General features: G+C 41.9%; 4 protein-coding genes across 5 annotated transcripts; all 4 read left to right on the top strand.

Moving 5' to 3' along the window:
• Positions 1 to 89: 89 nt before the first annotated feature.
• On the top strand, positions 90 to 6812 carry abrab (actin binding Rho activating protein b). 2 transcript variants are annotated; one of them, XM_033975683.2, is made up of 2 exons: positions 90 to 942; positions 6314 to 6812. In XM_033975683.2, the coding sequence occupies exons 1-2, from the start codon at positions 206 to 208 to the stop codon at positions 6795 to 6797; spliced, it is 1221 nt and encodes a 406-aa protein (XP_033831574.1). In that variant the 5' UTR covers positions 90 to 205; the 3' UTR covers positions 6798 to 6812. The 2 variants fall into 2 exon arrangements, with proteins under 2 accessions (XP_033831574.1, XP_055081374.1); XM_055225399.1 differs by having other exon boundaries at positions 6311 to 6812.
• Positions 6813 to 8158: 1346 nt separating this feature from the next.
• Positions 8159 to 9373, top strand: LOC117378916 (zymogen granule membrane protein 16-like). The gene is made up of 4 exons (XM_033975606.2): positions 8159 to 8202; positions 8264 to 8325; positions 8588 to 8720; positions 8987 to 9373. The coding sequence occupies exons 2-4, from the start codon at positions 8265 to 8267 to the stop codon at positions 9306 to 9308; spliced, it is 516 nt and encodes a 171-aa protein (XP_033831497.1). The 5' UTR covers positions 8159 to 8202; position 8264; the 3' UTR covers positions 9309 to 9373.
• Positions 9374 to 11976: 2603 nt separating this feature from the next.
• On the top strand, positions 11977 to 13094 carry LOC117378946 (zymogen granule membrane protein 16-like). The gene is made up of 4 exons (XM_033975640.2): positions 11977 to 12040; positions 12101 to 12162; positions 12425 to 12557; positions 12710 to 13094. Exons 2-4 carry the CDS (start codon positions 12102 to 12104, stop codon positions 13029 to 13031), a joined length of 516 nt encoding a protein of 171 aa, XP_033831531.1. The 5' UTR covers positions 11977 to 12040; position 12101; the 3' UTR covers positions 13032 to 13094.
• Positions 13095 to 15700: 2606 nt separating this feature from the next.
• Positions 15701 to 16818, top strand: LOC117378947 (zymogen granule membrane protein 16-like). The gene is made up of 4 exons (XM_033975641.2): positions 15701 to 15764; positions 15825 to 15886; positions 16149 to 16281; positions 16434 to 16818. The coding sequence occupies exons 2-4, from the start codon at positions 15826 to 15828 to the stop codon at positions 16753 to 16755; spliced, it is 516 nt and encodes a 171-aa protein (XP_033831532.1). The 5' UTR covers positions 15701 to 15764; position 15825; the 3' UTR covers positions 16756 to 16818.
• The last annotated feature ends 1332 nt before the right edge of the window (positions 16819 to 18150 follow it).

The following is an 18150-nucleotide window of genomic DNA, read 5'->3' as shown; positions in this document are numbered from 1 at the left end:
GACGATCAGCGCTGTGGCCTGGGATGGCTCAAATACTTTCCACCATCAGGCTAACAGTTTGAGCTGCCTGTTTTGGAGATACACAGCAAGTGAACCGCACACAACTATGCTACATGCTATGGCTAAGGGAGAAGATTGAAGAATGGAGTAATCAATGCGTTACGTTTGTTTTTCTTGAATAATTCAGAAGGATTACAAAGCAGAGATGGCAGACGGAAAGGCAAAACCGCAAAAGAAAACGTATACCAATAAGAATATCAAGAAGCTGCGAGCGGTTAGCATGGTGTGTAGCTTGACGAGCAGCTGGCAGCAGTGGGTAACGGACAATGAGACAAAGCAGGCCAGTGAACCAAGCGGTTGGGCGCCATCTTGGCTTGGAGATCCAAACAAGGAACCTAAAAAAACATGGACGCCCAAGAAAATCGCTCAAGAAGATGTCAAGAAACAAGATAATGATTTGGACAATGGTATACCAGCCGAAAAATTGCTAAATACTTCAAAGACCGAAGATGAAGCTAATATTGCCGAGCTAGTTGTCGCTAGCCCAATCAAGACTAAACAAGTGGAAAAGACTATTACGAGTGTTGCCAAAGAGAAAAGTATTGGAATAGGAGTTTTGACTGAAAAAATTACCAAAGAATCGTTGCCATCAAATGAGGAGATTGATAAACTTTTAAAGAAAAAAAGTTCACCAACTCGAAGAAGGAAATGCTCCAATATGGTGTCATCTTTAACCAAGAGTTGGAAACAGGTGGAGGGGACTGTCACAGACGGGACAGGGGCGAAAGATGGAGAGATTTTGAATGTGGAAGTAGATGGAGAACAGGCTAAAGCGGATGTTAAAGGAAAAGAAAGAATCGAAGAAGTGAACGAAGTAAAGCAGAACGAAAAAGAGGAGGAAGAGGAGTCAGCTGTGAAGATTAAGAGACCATCAGTGACATTGTAAGTGTTCAGCAGCAGAAACAATCTAATTATGTTTAGAGTAAGCAAGAAAAATAACTGTGCAGGTAAGTAAAAGTAAAGGTGAAAGTAAAGGTTCAGTATGTAACTTCTCTGGTGTGTTTAAAGACGGGGTATTTTACTTAACTGCTAACACAAAACATATTTAGATCACCATGTTACCTTTTATTGTTTTGAAAATGCTATATTCGGCCAAAACAACACATTAACCTGTTTTACAAGTTTCACTTCCGTTTTCTCCACTCTGACTCCCCCATCCCTTTGCTCTCTCACTGCTAAGTCACTCCCCCTTCAGAGCACTTTCAAAACACAAACTCATCAAACTACTGCACATAGCATCAGGTTTGTCAAGTTTCTGTGTACAGTTTTTGCATATTTACGGGAAACGTGTGTGATTTTTGATGAAGGAACAACATTATAACATGGTGCAAAGCTCATAATAAATCGATTTTGGAGAATAATCCCTTTGTAAATGGTTGGGTTATTGCTTTATCTGGAATGTTCCACTGTATGACCTTAAAATGATATCTTAGTTTTTCAGTTACAGGTGTTTTTTATTATTCAACAACACCTTCAAAAACATGTATTCATACAGTGAGCAGGGTCATCTCTCCACAGATCTGACCTGTAATTTGCCATGACCTAGTTCTCTGCATGCGTGTAATGTAGATAGCATCTAGCAGTGGTATGTGAGAATGGAATATTGCCAGGTGTGCCAGTCTAACAGGTCCAGGTCCAAAAATGTCATTTCAGGAACCTAAAATAATGCCACTTAATGGAAGCGTATATATCATGTTTGCTTCCCTTTGAAACCGAATACTCCCTCCGTCAGTTTGGTCTGCACCTGGGCATCCAGTCTAATCACACATAGGGCCTTTAAGGGTCTTTATAGTTGAATTGACAGCTGAACAAATCAAAGTGTGTCTCTAGATGTCTGAATTTATATTAATTTGAGGAGTTTATGAATAAAAATAACAGCAGGTCAGCAGATTTAGCTTCTAACACATGTATACAGTGAGTAGGGTCTCTTCTTCACAGATCTGACCTGTAATTTGCTGTCACCTGGTTGTCTGCAAAGAGATAGATAAGTGCCATTTCAGATAAAGTGCTAACATCACCTTGGAGATAAGCAAGTGGCAGACCTTCCACCAGAAAAAGTTACAAAGTGCACCTTTATTTGCAGTCGTTAGTTTGATAGGAAGTTACTAAATGCTTAAGTATAAATGTACTATACTATGACCAGTGTATTGAACTAAAATCCTATAACTCATAGAAACATCTTCTTGTTTATATATAGATGTCATTTTGGGGACTTTTCATCATTTAGAAATCGTTTGTTTTGAAGTGTTAATTGCCATGACAACAGTGTAATGTGTTCATCACTCTGAAACCCACAGATAGAAGAGCTTCATATCACCAGTAGATGTCATTTCTAGTTTGAAATGAACCAGCTGCATGTTGTCTCTGCTCTACTCTGCTTGTGTAGGTTAATTAGCACTTTAATATGGAAGCCCGTTTCCGCCAAGTCAAAATTTTGAGTTTAAAACTCGTAATTAGGAGTTTTAAAACTCCTAATTACAAATTTAAAACTCATAATTAGGAGAGTAAAACTAGTTATTAGTTTTAAACCTACTAATTATGAATTTAAAACATTCCCAAAAAAGATTTTGGGAATGTAACATTTACAAAATGTGAACCTTATCAATTTTGATTAAATTAATTTGGTATTTTAATAATTTCCTCAATAAACCAGCAGGAGTTGTGACCAAACCAGCACTCTGCTCAGACCAGGAGGACGAGCGCTCACAGACCCAGAGCACAGCCCATGAGTGGTCAGAAAAGAGCTCACGGCACAAAACAGTGGTCAGAACAGCACTCAGGGCCCACTGATTTGTTCAAGATGCCAGAAACTTTACTAGAGCTTAATTTATTCATTTATAAAAGTACGTAGGTGATAAACACAACAGTCCTCCTCCTGTCTCCTCTGCTCTGTACACTCAGTTGCAATGTGCGCACTGGCTACAAGCTCAAGACTTTAAACCTCATAATTATGAATTTGAAAGTCCTAATTATGAGTTTAAAACTCAAAATTTCGACTTCCTGTGGGGCTTTTTTTTTTTTTTTTTTTTTTCCATGGCGGAAACGGGCTTCCATACATTAAAACATGTCACAAACAAACAAACAAACAAAAAAAGATATTTAACTCTCAACACAGGCCTACATACGCGAGGGGGTAAACAGACGTATTGGGGCATATTAGATGTGTTGCCGTAGGACCTGTGTCTGGTTAGGATTGGGCACAAATCTGTAAGGGTTAAGGTTGGCGAAAATAGTTCGGCTTGTCTTTAGTGTAAAACAATGCTAACAGATGTAACGTTACATTGAAAGCAGCATCAGGAAACAGTGGACTTTGGCAGATTTTTGGCATGGCTGTGGTTTGTTTACTTTTAGCAGCCTGTTTATGGCATGAAACTATTAAAAAAACTGGGTAGGACGTTGCTGCTTAGAGCTGCCTCGAGTTGGATTAGAGGCCACAACAAAAAGTTCCCTCCTGCCCAGAAATGACTTTTCTCATAGAGCACAATGTAATCACAAACTGCTCGTGTTCGGGTGGCAGGGGCTCAAAGGACACCTACAGCTTTCACAAAGGTTGAATTTTGTGGCTATTTTCACTTATTTTCAGATCATAAACTTTTTTTTTTAGCTCAAAACGCCAAAGGCAGGGAAGGACCAGATGTACCTAACCAGTACCTAAAAGGGTAAACTCGCTTCAAGGCCCATTGACTTCAGTGTTAAGGCTCCGGGGCTTGGTTTATGGATGTGAGGGTCCTCCTGGTGTTTGACTGAAACTGTGCGGACCTTGGATGTAGATATTATACAGAAACTAACATTCATTGTTCTATAGAGTTTAAGATTCAATTACTCTTTTATCCGTGAACGCTTTCTAAGCTTTATTGTTATTTTAAGTTCTATTTAAACTTTCTATCTATGATTTGTTGTTATTTTAATGAGTTAAAAAAAAAAACAAAAAAAAAAAACCCACACACACAAGTGGTACAAACAAAATCATTAGCTGTATAATTATGTGGTGTTATAAATTAACACCACATAACACCACCACTTAAACCACATGACTTAGTTCACCAACAGAGACTGAAAACCAGTTTGACCATAAAATACATTTTTCTAGGTCAGATCGTATGAAGAATCCAGGAAGCAGCACTTTCAGTAAACACCTCGAGTGTCAACCTGTAAAATTAATTATGAGCAGCACTTATATCCTGCATACCTTTGTGTATTGTGCAGAATATTTCTTTTGACAGCAGAGTTCAAAATGTGAACATGTTGCTTACTGGAAATCAAAGCTGTTGGAGTTGCTTTAATTTTTTGATAATCGATAATACTTAGCTTATATATATGAGATTTGAGATGTAGAAGGTTGAATTATGAACCTCAATGATTAATAGATTCAAACTAACTACTTATGTGTTGCATTCTGTCATTTATTTCCTGCAGCTCATATTTTTTTTTACAATGATCCACATTTAGAACACTTTTTGGGGGATAATTCTGCTTATGATTTGTTTTCAGTAGTATCGTTTATTGTCTATATTTACTTGAAGAATATATTTCACTTCAAAATTTGTTGTCATGACAGGCCTAGATCTGCTGCATCTCACAACACAAGAGATTTTTGCTGCAGATTCGTTCAATTATATCAATTAAATACACAGAATAATGGTTAAATGTCTTGCTCAAGGACACAACAACAACCTTCATCTGTGGGAGCTGGGATCACACCGCCAACCTAGAATAGAATAGAATGCATTTATTGTCACTATACACATGTACAACACCATACACATGCACAGCGAGATTAAAAACAACCCTCCAATACAGACATGGGACACTTACAACACAGTAAAACTAAAATAAATGAGTAAGTGCTAGTGCCAGACATTAAAACATTAAAACACCCCAGACTACAACTCTCAGTCAAACAAAATTTACAATTACCCGGCAGTAAATACTGCAGAGTCACATACTGCACTTAATCAAGTATTGCACTGTGTTAGCTATTGCACTGTTCTGTTCATTATATTTATGGTCCCATTGCAGAAAAACAGCCCCAAAGCATGATGTTTCCACCCCCATGCTTCACAGTAGGTATGGTGTTCTTTGGATGCCCTCCAACAGAATTTTTACCATAAATTTCTATTCTGGTTTCATCTGACCATATGACATTCTCCCAATGCTCTTCTGGATCCAAATGTTCTCTAGCAAACTTCACACAGGCCTGGACATGTACTGGCTTAAGCAGGGGGACACGTCTGGCACTGCAGGATTTGAGTGCCTGGTGGTGTAGTGTGTTACTGATGGTAGCCTTTGTTACTTTGGTCCCAGCTCTCTGCAGGTCATTCACTAGGTCCCCCGTGTGGTTCTGGGATTTTTGCTCACTGTTCTTGTGATCATTTTGACTCCACGGGGTAGGCCCCAGATCAAGGGAGATTATCAGTGCCCTTGTATCTCTTCCATTTTCCAATAATTGCTCCTACAGTTGATTTCTTCACACCAAGCTGCTCACCTACGGCAGATTCAGTCTTCCCAGCCTGGTGCAGGTCTACAGTTTTGTTTCTGTTTTAATCCATTAAATAATTGTAATTAGAGTGATGATGCAATGCAAACGTGAGTCATCTTTATTTTCCTGCATTCGAGGAATCATTGCTCTGAAAATCCTCTTTTTACCAACACCAAACCAAACACACCCATTGCACCTCGTTAATATTTTCCTCGCAAGCTGTAAAACAGTCGTTAAAATCACAACAAACAAATCAAAATATAAATAATCATAAAATTAACATTAAAAGAGAAGAGTGCAAAATAAAAATCTTTCAGTTATATTCACAGCTAAACAGAACTGTTTTGAGCCCGGATTTAAACATGATCAAACTAGAGGCCTGTCTCACATCTTCAGGACTTCAAGAGTGTTCCAGGTTTTAGCTGCAGAAAAATGAAACGTTGATTCCAAGTTCAACAGCATTGCAAAGCTATGCACGCCTAATTTTTAAAAACTGTTCACTCCCATGAATGGTGGTGTATGTTGTGATGCTGTTCGTATCCGTCGATGGCGGTGTCACCAGGTCAAGTTGCAAGGCAGATCTGTGGAAATGTGGCCACAGTGAAGGCATTTGCCATAAAAACACCTGTAATTGAATTAATGCAAGATCGATAACTTTAATGCCATACTGTAGAACATTCCTCTCATCCTCGCAAAGCAGTTACTGTAAATAACACAAAATAGTGCACCTTTATTACTAGCACAAACATTTAATTCATCTCTCTTTCTTAGGAGTCTGAAAAAGGAGTCTGAAGACGCCCATAAGATCAACGCTCTCTCCAAACGCTACAGCGCAGTGGGCAGCCTGAAGAGCCGTTGGCAAAACTGGGCTTCAGAGCACACGGTCAACCAAAAACTCAACCCTTTCAGTGAATACTTCGACTACGACTACTCCATGTCCACACGACTCCAAAAGGGACAGGAGGGCTACGGGCGGCCTAAAGAGGGAACCAAGACAGCGGAACGGGCCAAGCGCGCCGAACAGCACATCCACAGGGAGATCGACGACATGTGCATGATCATTCGGACGATGGCGGACCGCGATCCCGATGGGAAAACGCGGGTGACTTTCGGGGAGTTGTTTGATAGATACGTTCGCATTTCGGATAAAGTTGTTGGGATCCTGATGCGGGCCAGGAAGCACGGGAAAGTGGCGTTTGAAGGGGAGATGTTATGGCAGGGTAGAGATGATGGCGTGGTTATTACTTTGCTGGTGTGATGGTCACCAAGTCTAGTACATATAAATGGATATAGCTAACCTGATAGTCGCAGCATTCCAAATAGGAAGTGATCATGGGCACGCTTCCAGCTTCATCAACTTTCCAATTTACTTTGTGTTGAAAAACTGTCCCTTGTAACTGCTGCTGTCAGGCTTGCAATTTTGGTCTTAGAATGTTTGTATTAGCCCACTCTACCTGATCCTGGTGTTTTTATTTTGCTATTCTGTCTGTAAATTAAGAAATGAAGATTAGTAACAGACAAATCAGGTGCCTTTTCTCCCCAAGGTTACTCCCGCCAGCATTGACAACCGGTTTGATTCACAGCATTACTAAGCACCTGCTCCGTGCTAATAATTTTATTTGTATTGCACAGTTCGCATACTCCCTTAGTCCAGTTCTTTATACAGTCTATGGTCTAAAATGATAGTTGCATTTTTTTTTTATTTAGAAGGATATCAGTCCCCATTCCCTCAATAACATCAAAACCAGCTGTGGAATCAGATTTGTTTTTCTCTGTGTCACATGTGAGACAAAGGAGCTTACTGGTCACCTATCATTTACACTTTTTTTTTTTTTCCTTTCCATAAACAGCCATATTTATTTTGATACAGATGGACAATGCGTGTCACTGATTGGCTAACCCACCTGTCAATCACGCCATCTGAACTCAGGGAGACTCACCTGTGACCAGACTCACATCTTCGTACAGTACTGACGTTTTCTGGATCCCAGGCAAATCGACTTCTGCATCATCAGTTCAAATGTGACTTTAAACAGATGTATTTTCCAGTAGTTCACAGCTCATGGACTTGAACCTACACTTTAATGAAGACACACAAGTAGCATTGAGTACATTTGAATACATGCCAGTGGGTTTGGTGTTTGGTGTTCAGTATTCTGAACACGTTGGTGTCAGTAAATGAAAGTACACTATGGTAAAGCTTGTATTGTTTCTGTAGGTTTGATGAAACTGAAACACTTTTATAAATAAAACAATAATAAGTTGATGTTCTATGAATTGTCACATTCTACTTCGATTTCTACTTCTTTAGTGATTCTTCATTCACTGATTTGTGTCATGGGAACAACTTTTTTCAACCAGTCCGTCTAATTCATTACTCACGCCTAATGCATTGCAGTACTGTATCTCACACATTACAGTCAACATTACGGGAATAATAAATGTCTCTTTCATATGTTATTTCATATCACTGAGTTGATAAACAGGATTGGTTTCATTGCTGTCATAAAAAAATGTTTGGAAGTCACCTATGAAATGATAATCTATAATAATAGACAAGGATTTCCCTGATGTGTTTCGTATATAAAGAGGCTGTACCTGACCTGCTGTCAGTGAAGCAGTGAAGTGTCATAATTAACACAGCATCAAGGAAACAGAAGAAGGTATTGTCATTTTAATTTTAATTTTTTTTTTTTACTTTTTAAAAATTTCTTTTACTTGCAGGATGCATTACTTTGTCCTTGTCACTCTGCTCGCAGCCTCTGCTCTGCTGGCCTCAGCTGAAGGTAACAGTTTTGTTTTATTTTTCATTTTTTTGTAATATATTATGATAATGAGCCGACATTGAGACAGAATAGAATGAACTTAAGAAAATATTTTTAATACATTATTTATGTTGTTTTGAATTAATACTGAATACTGGTTAAAACCTGTTTAACTCTCAATGTTAAACAGCTACATGACCTAAACAGGGCACAGCTCATAAGGAGCACTATGTCAGGGCATGTTATAATAAACCCTTTTAAATACTGATCCTTTGTTTTCCAGAGTCTGATTCAGAAGAGCAGAATTACTCCTTCAGTGAACTTGTAGGGTCGAGAAGTGGCACCTCCTTCAGGATTACTGGAGAAGAGCGCCTCACAGCAGTCCGGACCTGGGACAATGGGGCCTATATTTACGCGTCAGTAATGTTTTTCAGTAGTGTTATTATTGCATAAAATAAAAACAGTAACAAATGGTTAGTTTCTGCCATGCCTTTAAACAGTATGGGAAAAATGAATGGGAAATTTACTTCTGGAACCGGAGTGGGATTCAAAGTGAGCGGGGCTGTTGAGCTCCACAGGGCATTTTAGGGTGAAAAGGACAAAAAGAGATATAACAATGAAATGTAAACTTTTGGAAATTATATTCTTTAAGTCTTAACTTTCTTTCTTCTTATCTCTTCAGAATACAGGTCAGATACGGCGGCATCTGGAGTGAGAGGGTCGGAAGTGAGACTGGACAAATGCAGGAGATTCTTTTGGAAGATGATGAAGCTGTTATCCAGGTCTCAGGGAAATACAGCACCTACATAAACTGGCTGGTGTTTGTGACCAACAAAGGGCGCTCCATGTTCACTGGGCAGCCCGCAGGTACCAGCTTTAACATGTACCCGGAGCATCAAGGGGCGGAGCTACGTTTCATTAGTGGGACCGGCACTGGACCTTTGACCGGGTTCGCCACTCACTGGGCTGTGTACCCCCAGGAGTCAAAGAGTGAAGAGCACTGATGCACTGATGATCTGAATAAGACTTCTACTTAATAATAATGTGATTTTTCTTCCTGTACTTTAAATACAAAAACTAATAAACGAATCAGTGTCATTAAAACTATGAAATGTGTCTTGATATGATTTATAATATAGAGATTTGTGCATCACATTCATTGTTGGGAATAATTCAAACATTACACACAAGATTTAATTTTTTTTGTTTTTGTTTTTTGCTTTTGGAAATAAAAATCAGCTTAGTATTCTAGTTTACCCAAGAAAACCCAAGTCAGAGCAGGAATCCAAACAGCAACCCGTAATGGACAACTCTACATACACTCACACAGTCACTTCAACAAAAGCAACTGGCTCTGTCTCAGCAGCGTGCTACTAGCTCACTGCGTCTCAAAGCTAACAGTCACTTTTATTAAGATTGGAAACCATAAAATTAACAACCTATTAAAAGTCAAATTAATTTAAATAAAGACTATCCAATTATTTTTATATGTGGAATACTTTTAGTTTGTGGTGTTGTTTAAATATCAGTGGTGGAAGGTAACGAAATACAAGGAGTAAAGTACATGCTTAAGTAAATATTCCATGCCCCATAGCTTGTCTCCATGTCCGGAGATCCGGTCGTTGAGGCCCCCGCCTTCAAGTGCCGCCCAGATCTCTATGCACCGGCTTCTTGCGGATCCCCCCGCTGGTGGTGCGTCCACGGAAGGATAGCTCCATGTCGCTCCTTCGGGCTGAGCCCAGCCAGGCCCATTGGGGAAAGGCCCGACCACCAGGTGCTCGATGTCGAGCACCCACACCAGGCTGGCCTTGGTTTATCTGATCATAAAGGGCTTCTGAACCACTCTTAGTGTGACCGATCCCCCAGAACCTGTTTGCCATGACTGACCCTACCAGGGGCACCCATATCACACTCCTCAGCCTTCCCGGTAAGGTCTATTCCAGGGTACTGGGGAGGAGAATCCGACCGATAGTCGAACCTCGGATTCAGGAGGAGCAGTGTGGTTTTCGTCCCAGTCGTGGAACACTGGACCAGCTCTATACTCTCCATCGGGTCCTTGAGGGTTCATGGGAGTTTGCTCAACCAGTCCACATGTGTTTTGTGGATTTGGAGAAGGCATTCAACCGTGTCCCTCGTGGTGTCCTTTGGGGGCTGCTCTGGGAGTATGGGGTTCGGGGCCCTTTGTTAAGGGCTGTCCGGTCCCTGTATGACCGGAGCAGGAGCTGTGTTCGCATTGTCGGCAGTAAGTCAGACCTGTTCCCGGTGCATGTTGGACTCCACCAGGGCTGCCCTTTGTCATCGGTTCTGTTCATTATATTTATGGACAGAATTTCTAAGTGCAGTCAGGGGCTGGAGGGGGTCTGTTTGGGGATCACAGGACCTCATCTCTGCTGTTTGCAGATGATGTTGTCCTGATGGCTTTGTCGAGCCAGGACCTGCAGCAGGCACTGGGATGGATTGCAGCCGAGTGTGAAGCGGCTGGGATGAGAATCAGCTACTCTAAATCCGAAGCCATGGTTCTCGACCAGAAAAAGGTGGCTTGCCCTCTCCAGGCAGGTGGTGAGTCCTTGCCTTAAGTGGAGGAGTTCAAGTATCTCGGGGTCTTGTTCACGAGTGAGGGAAGGCTTGAGTGTGAGATTGACAGACAGATTTGTGCGTCCACAGTGATGCGGTCGCTGTATCGGTCCGTTGTGGTAAAGAAGGAGCTGAGTTGAAAGGCAAAGCTCTCGATTTACTGGTCAATCTACATTCGTACCCTCACCTATGGTCATGAGCTCTGGGTAATGGCCGAAATGACAAGATTGCAGATACAAGCGGCCGAAAATGAGTTTCCTCTGCAAGGTGGCTGAGCGCTCCCTTAGAGATCACACAGGTCACACAGGAGGAGCTTGGAGTAGAGCCGCTGCTCCTCCACATCGAAAGGAGCCAGCTGAGGTGGCTCGAGCATCTGCTCAGGACACCTCCTGTTCCAGGTATGTTCTATCGTAAGGAAGCCCCAGGGAAGCCCCAGGACATACTGGAGGGACTATGTCTCTTAGTTGTTCTGGGAACACCTTGGGGTCCCACCGGAGGAGCTCGGGTGAGGGAAGTCTAGGAGTCCCTGCTTAGACTGCTGCCCCTGCAACCTGTCTCGGCATAAGTGGAAGGAAATGGATGGATATAAGTAAATATTTTACGTATCTGTGCTTTACTTAATTACTTTTTTTTTTTTTTTTTTTTTTTACAGTGAATACGTTTTACTTTTACTCCACTACATTTTTGAACTGGACTGAAAAGTAAAAATTACTTTTTATATGTCATTTGAAAGGATATGCTTTTATAAAAAAAAATAATAATAAGTTGATGTTCTATGAATTGTCACATTCTACTTCGATTTCTACTTCTTTAGTGATTCTTCATTCACTGATTTGTGTCATGGGAACAACTTTTTTCAACCAGTCCCTCTAATGCATTGCCTTTACGTAGTACTGTATCTCACACATTACAGTCAACATTAGGGGAATGATAAATGTCTCCTTCTCGGACGTGATGTTTCAGATCACCTGTTGATAAAGAGGACTGGTTTCATTGCTGTCATTATAAAAAAATGTTTGGAAGTCACCTATGAAATGATAACCTATAATAATAGACAAGGATTTCCCTGATGTGTTTCGTATATAAAGAGGCTGTACCTGACCTGCTGTCAGTGAAGCAGTGAAGTGTCATAATTAACACAGCATCAAGGAAACAGAAGAAGGTATTGTCATTTTAATTTTTAATTTTTTTTTAACTTTTTTAAAATTTCTTTTACTTGCAGGATGCATTACTTTGTCCTTGTCACTCTGCTCGCAGCCTCTGCTCTGCTGGCCTCAGCTGAAGGTAACAGTTTTGTTTTATTTTTCATCTTTTTGTAATATATTATGATAATGAGCCAACATTGAGACAGAATAGAATGAACTTAAGAAAATATTTTTAATACATTATTTATGTTGTTTTGAATTAATACTGAATACTGGTTAAAACCTGTTTAACTCTCAATGTTAAACAGCTACATGACCTAAACAGGGCACAGCTCATAAGCAGCACTATGTCAGGGCATGTTATAATAAACCCTTTTAAATACTGATCCTTTGTTTTCCAGAGTCTGATTCAGAAGAGCAGAATTACTCCTTCAGTGATCTTGTAGGGTCGAAAAGTGGCACCTCCTTCAGGATTACTGGAGAAGAGCGCCTCACAGCAGTCCGGACCTGGGACAATGGGGCCTCTATTTACGCGTCAGTAATGTTTTTCAGTAAAGTTATTATTGCATAATTCAGCAGTCAATAGATGTTTTCGTTCAAGAATCTGTCAAGTAATGGAGATTCAACAGTGACCGCTCATCCCCTGATTCTTTAAGTCTTAACTTTATTCCTTCTTCTCTCTTCAGAATACAGGTCAGATACGGCGGCATCTGGAGTGAGAGGGTCGGAAGTGAGACTGGACAAATGCAGGAAATTCTTTTGGAAGATGATGAAGCTGTTATCCAGGTCTCAGGGAAGTACAGCCACTACATAAACTGGCTGGTGTTTGTGACCAACAAAGGGCGCTCCATGTTCGCTGGGCAGCCCGCAGGTACCAGCTTTAACATGTACCCGGAGCATCAAGGGGCGGAGCTACGTTTCATTAGCGGGACGCTCCATGGAGCTTTGACCGGGTTCGCCACTCACTGGGCTGTGTACCCCCAGGAGTCAAAGAGTGAAGAGCACTGATGCACTGATGATCTGAATAAGACTTCTACTTAATAATAATGTGATTTTTCTTCCTGTACTTTAAATACAAATACTAATAAACGAATCAGTGTCATTAAAACTATGAAATGTGTCTTGATATGATTTATAATATAGAGATTTGTGCATCACATTCATTGTTGGGAATAATTCAAACATTACACACAAGATTTAATTTTTTTTGTTTTTGTTTTTTGCTTTTGGAAATAAAAATCAGCTTAGTATTCTAGTTTACCCAAGAAAACCCAAGTCAGAGCAGGAATCCAAACAGCAACCCGTAATGGACAACTCTACATACACTCACACAGTCACTTCAACAAAAGCAACTGGCTCTGTCTCAGCAGCGTGCTACTAGCTCACTGCGTCTCAAAGCTAACAGTCACTTTTATTAAGATTGGAAACCATAAAATTAACAACCTATTAAAAGTCAAATTAATTTAAATAAAGACTATCCAATTATTTTTATATGTGGAATACTTTTAGTTTGTGGTGTTGTTTAAATATCAGTGGTGGAAGGTAACGAAATACAAGGAGTAAAGTACATGCTTAAGTAAATATTCCATGCCCCATAGCTTGTCTCCATGTCCGGAGATCCGGTCGTTGAGGCCCCCGCCTTCAAGTGCCGCCCAGATCTCTATGCACCGGCTTCTTGCGGATCCCCCCGCTGGTGGTGCGTCCACGGAAGGATAGCTCCATGTCGCTCCTTCGGGCTGAGCCCAGCCAGGCCCATTGGGGAAAGGCCCGACCACCAGGTGCTCGATGTCGAGCACCCACACCAGGCTGGCCTTGGTTTATCTGATCATAAAGGGCTTCTGAACCACTCTTAGTGTGACCGATCCCCCAGAACCTGTTTGCCATGACTGACCCTACCAGGGGCACCCATATCACACTCCTCAGCCTTCCCGGTAAGGTCTATTCCAGGGTACTGGGGAGGAGAATCCGACCGATAGTCGAACCTCGGATTCAGGAGGAGCAGTGTGGTTTTCGTCCCAGTCGTGGAACACTGGACCAGCTCTATACTCTCCATCGGGTCCTTGAGGGTTCATGGGAGTTTGCTCAACCAGTCCACATGTGTTTTGTGGATTTGGAGAAGGCATTCAACCGTGTCCCTCGTGGTGTCCTTTGGGGGCTGCTCTGGGAGTATGGGGTTCGGGGCCCTTTGTTAAGGGCTGTCCGGACCCTGTATGACCGGAGCAGGAGCTGTGTTCGCATTGTCGGCAGTAAGTCAGACCTGTTCCCGGTGCATGTTGGACTCCACCAGGGCTGCCCTTTGTCATCGGTTCTGTTCATTATATTTATGGACAGAATTTCTAAGTGCAGTCAGGGGCTGGAGGGGGTCTGTTTGGGGACCACAGGACCTCATCTCTGCTGTTTGCAGATGATGTTGTCCTGATGGCTTTGTCGAGCCAGGACCTGCAGCAGGCACTGGGATGGATTGCAGCCGAGTGTGAAGCGGCTGGGATGAGAATCAGCTACTCTAAATCCGAAGCCATGGTTCTCGACCAGAAAAAGGTGGCTTGCCCTCTCCAGGCAGGTGGTGAGTCCTTGCCTTAAGTGGAGGAGTTCAAGTATCTCGGGGTCTTGTTCACGAGTGAGGGAAGGCTTGAGTGTGAGATTGACAGACAGATTTGTGCGTCCACAGTGATGCGGTCGCTGTATCGGTCCGTTGTGGTAAAGAAGGAGCTGAGTTGAAAGGCAAAGCTCTCGATTTACTGGTCAATCTACATTCGTACCCTCACCTATGGTCATGAGCTCTGGGTAATGGCCGAAATGACAAGATTGCAGATACAAGCGGCCGAAAATGAGTTTCCTCTGCAAGGTGGCTGAGCGCTCCCTTAGAGATCACACAGGTCACACAGGAGGAGCTTGGAGTAGAGCCGCTGCTCCTCCACATCGAAAGGAGCCAGCTGAGGTGGCTCGAGCATCTGCTCAGGACACCTCCTGTTCCAGGTATGTTCTATCGTAAGGAAGCCCCAGGGAAGCCCCAGGACATACTGGAGGGACTATGTCTCTTAGTTGTTCTGGGAACACCTTGGGGTCCCACCGGAGGAGCTCGGGTGAGGGAAGTCTAGGAGTCCCTGCTTAGACTGCTGCCCCTGCAACCTGTCTCGGCATAAGTGGAAGGAAATGGATGGATATAAGTAAATATTTTACGTATCTGTGCTTTACTTAAGTACTTTTTTTTTTTTTTTTTTTTTTTTACAGTGAATACGTTTTACTTTTACTCCACTACATTTTTGAACTGGACTGAAAAGTAAAAATTACTTTTTATATGTCATTTGAAAGGATATGCTTTTATAAAAAAAAATAATAATAAGTTGATGTTCTATGAATTGTCACATTCTACTTCGATTTCTACTTCTTTAGTGATTCTTCATTCACTGATTTGTGTCATGGGAACAACTTTTTTCAACCAGTCCCTCTAATGCATTGCCTTTACGTAGTACTGTATCTCACACATTACAGTCAACATTAGGGGAATGATAAATGTCTCCTTCTCGGACGTGATGTTTCAGATCACCTGTTGATAAAGAGGACTGGTTTCATTGCTGTCATTATAAAAAAATGTTTGGAAGTCACCTATGAAATGATAACCTATAATAATAGACAAGGATTTCCCTGATGTGTTTCGTATATAAAGAGGCTGTACCTGACCTGCTGTCAGTGAAGCAGTGAAGTGTCATAATTAACACAGCATCAAGGAAACAGAAGAAGGTATTGTCATTTTAATTTTTAATTTTTTTTTAACTTTTTTAAAATTTCTTTTACTTGCAGGATGCATTACTTTGTCCTTGTCACTCTGCTCGCAGCCTCTGCTCTGCTGGCCTCAGCTGAAGGTAACAGTTTTGTTTTATTTTTCATCTTTTTGTAATATATTATGATAATGAGCCAACATTGAGACAGAATAGAATGAACTTAAGAAAATATTTTTAATACATTATTTATGTTGTTTTGAATTAATACTGAATACTGGTTAAAACCTGTTTAACTCTCAATGTTAAACAGCTACATGACCTAAACAGGGCACAGCTCATAAGCAGCACTATGTCAGGGCATGTTATAATAAACCCTTTTAAATACTGATCCTTTGTTTTCCAGAGTCTGATTCAGAAGAGCAGAATTACTCCTTCAGTGATCTTGTAGGGTCGAAAAGTGGCACCTCCTTCAGGATTACTGGAGAAGAGCGCCTCACAGCAGTCCGGACCTGGGACAATGGGGCCTCTATTTACGCGTCAGTAATGTTTTTCAGTAAAGTTATTATTGCATAATTCAGCAGTCAATAGATGTTTTCGTTCAAGAATCTGTCAAGTAATGGAGATTCAACAGTGACCGCTCATCCCCTGATTCTTTAAGTCTTAACTTTATTCCTTCTTCTCTCTTCAGAATACAGGTCAGATACGGCGGCATCTGGAGTGAGAGGGTCGGAAGTGAGACTGGACAAATGCAGGAAATTCTTTTGGAAGATGATGAAGCTGTTATCCAGGTCTCAGGGAAGTACAGCCACTACATAAACTGGCTGGTGTTTGTGACCAACAAAGGGCGCTCCATGTTCGCTGGGCAGCCCGCAGGTACCAGCTTTAACATGTACCCGGAGCATCAAGGGGCGGAGCTACGTTTCATTAGCGGGACGCTCCATGGAGCTTTGACCGGGTTCGCCACTCACTGGGCTGTGTACCCCCAGGAGTCAAAGAGTGAAGAGCACTGATGCACTGATGATCTGAATAAGACTTCTACTTAATAATAATGTGATTTTTCTTCCTGTACTTTAAATACAAATACTAATAAACGAATCAGTGTCATTAAAACTATGAAATGTGTCTTGATATGATTTATAATATAGAGATTTGTGCATCACATTCATTGTTGGGAATAATTCAAACATTACACACAAGATTTAATTTTTTTTGTTTTTGTTTTTTGCTTTTGGAAATAAAAATCAGCTTAGTATTCTAGTTTACCCAAGAAAACCCAAGTCAGAGCAGGAATCCAAACAGCAACCCGTAATGGACAACTCTACATACACTCACACAGTCACTTCAACAAAAGCAACTGGCTCTGTCTCAGCAGCGTGCTACTAGCTCACTGCGTCTCAAAGCTAACAGTCACTTTTATTAAGATTGGAAACCATAAAATTAACAACCTATTAAAAGTCAAATTAATTTAAATAAAGACTATCCAATTATTTTTATATGTGGAATACTTTTAGTTTGTGGTGTTGTTTAAATATCAGTGGTGGAAGGTAACGAAATACAAGGAGTAAAGTACATGCTTAAGTAAATATTCCATGCCCCATAGCTTGTCTCCATGTCCGGAGATCCGGTCGTTGAGGCCCCCGCCTTCAAGTGCCGCCCAGATCTCTATGCACCGGCTTCTTGCGGATCCCCCCGCTGGTGGTGCGTCCACGGAAGGATAGCTCCATGTCGCTCCTTCGGGCTGAGCCCAGCCAGGCCCATTGGGGAAAGGCCCGACCACCAGGTGCTCGATGTCGAGCACCCACACCAGGCTGGCCTTGGTTTATCTGATCATAAAGGGCTTCTGAACCACTCTTAGTGTGACCGATCCCCCAGAACCTGTTTGCCATGACTGACCCTACCAGGGGCACCCATATCACACTCCTCAGCCTTCCCGGTAAGGTCTATTCCAGGGTACTGGGGAGGAGAATCCGACCGATAGTCGAACCTCGGATTCAGGAGGAGCAGTGTGGTTTTCGTCCCAGTCGTGGAACACTGGACCAGCTCTATACTCTCCATCGGGTCCTTGAGGGTTCATGGGAGTTTGCTCAACCAGTCCACATGTGTTTTGTGGATTTGGAGAAGGCATTCAACCGTGTCCCTCGTGGTGTCCTTTGGGGGCTGCTCTGGGAGTATGGGGTTCGGGGCCCTTTGTTAAGGGCTGTCCGGTCCCTGTATGACCGGAGCAGGAGCTGTGTTCGCATTGTCGGCAGTAAGTCAGACCTGTTCCCGGTGCATGTTGGACTCCACCAGGGCTGCCCTTTGTCATCGGTTCTGTTCATTATATTTATGGACAGAATTTCTAAGTGCAGTCAGGGGCTGGAGGGGGTCTGTTTGGGGATCACAGGACCTCATCTCTGCTGTTTGCA

This window comes from Periophthalmus magnuspinnatus, chromosome 11 (assembly GCF_009829125.3).
Source record: "Periophthalmus magnuspinnatus isolate fPerMag1 chromosome 11, fPerMag1.2.pri, whole genome shotgun sequence".
Lineage (NCBI taxonomy): Eukaryota > Metazoa > Chordata > Actinopteri > Gobiiformes > Gobiidae > Periophthalmus > Periophthalmus magnuspinnatus.
Note: the sequence above shows the minus strand (reverse complement) of the source record. Positions and strands in the feature narration are given on the sequence as shown.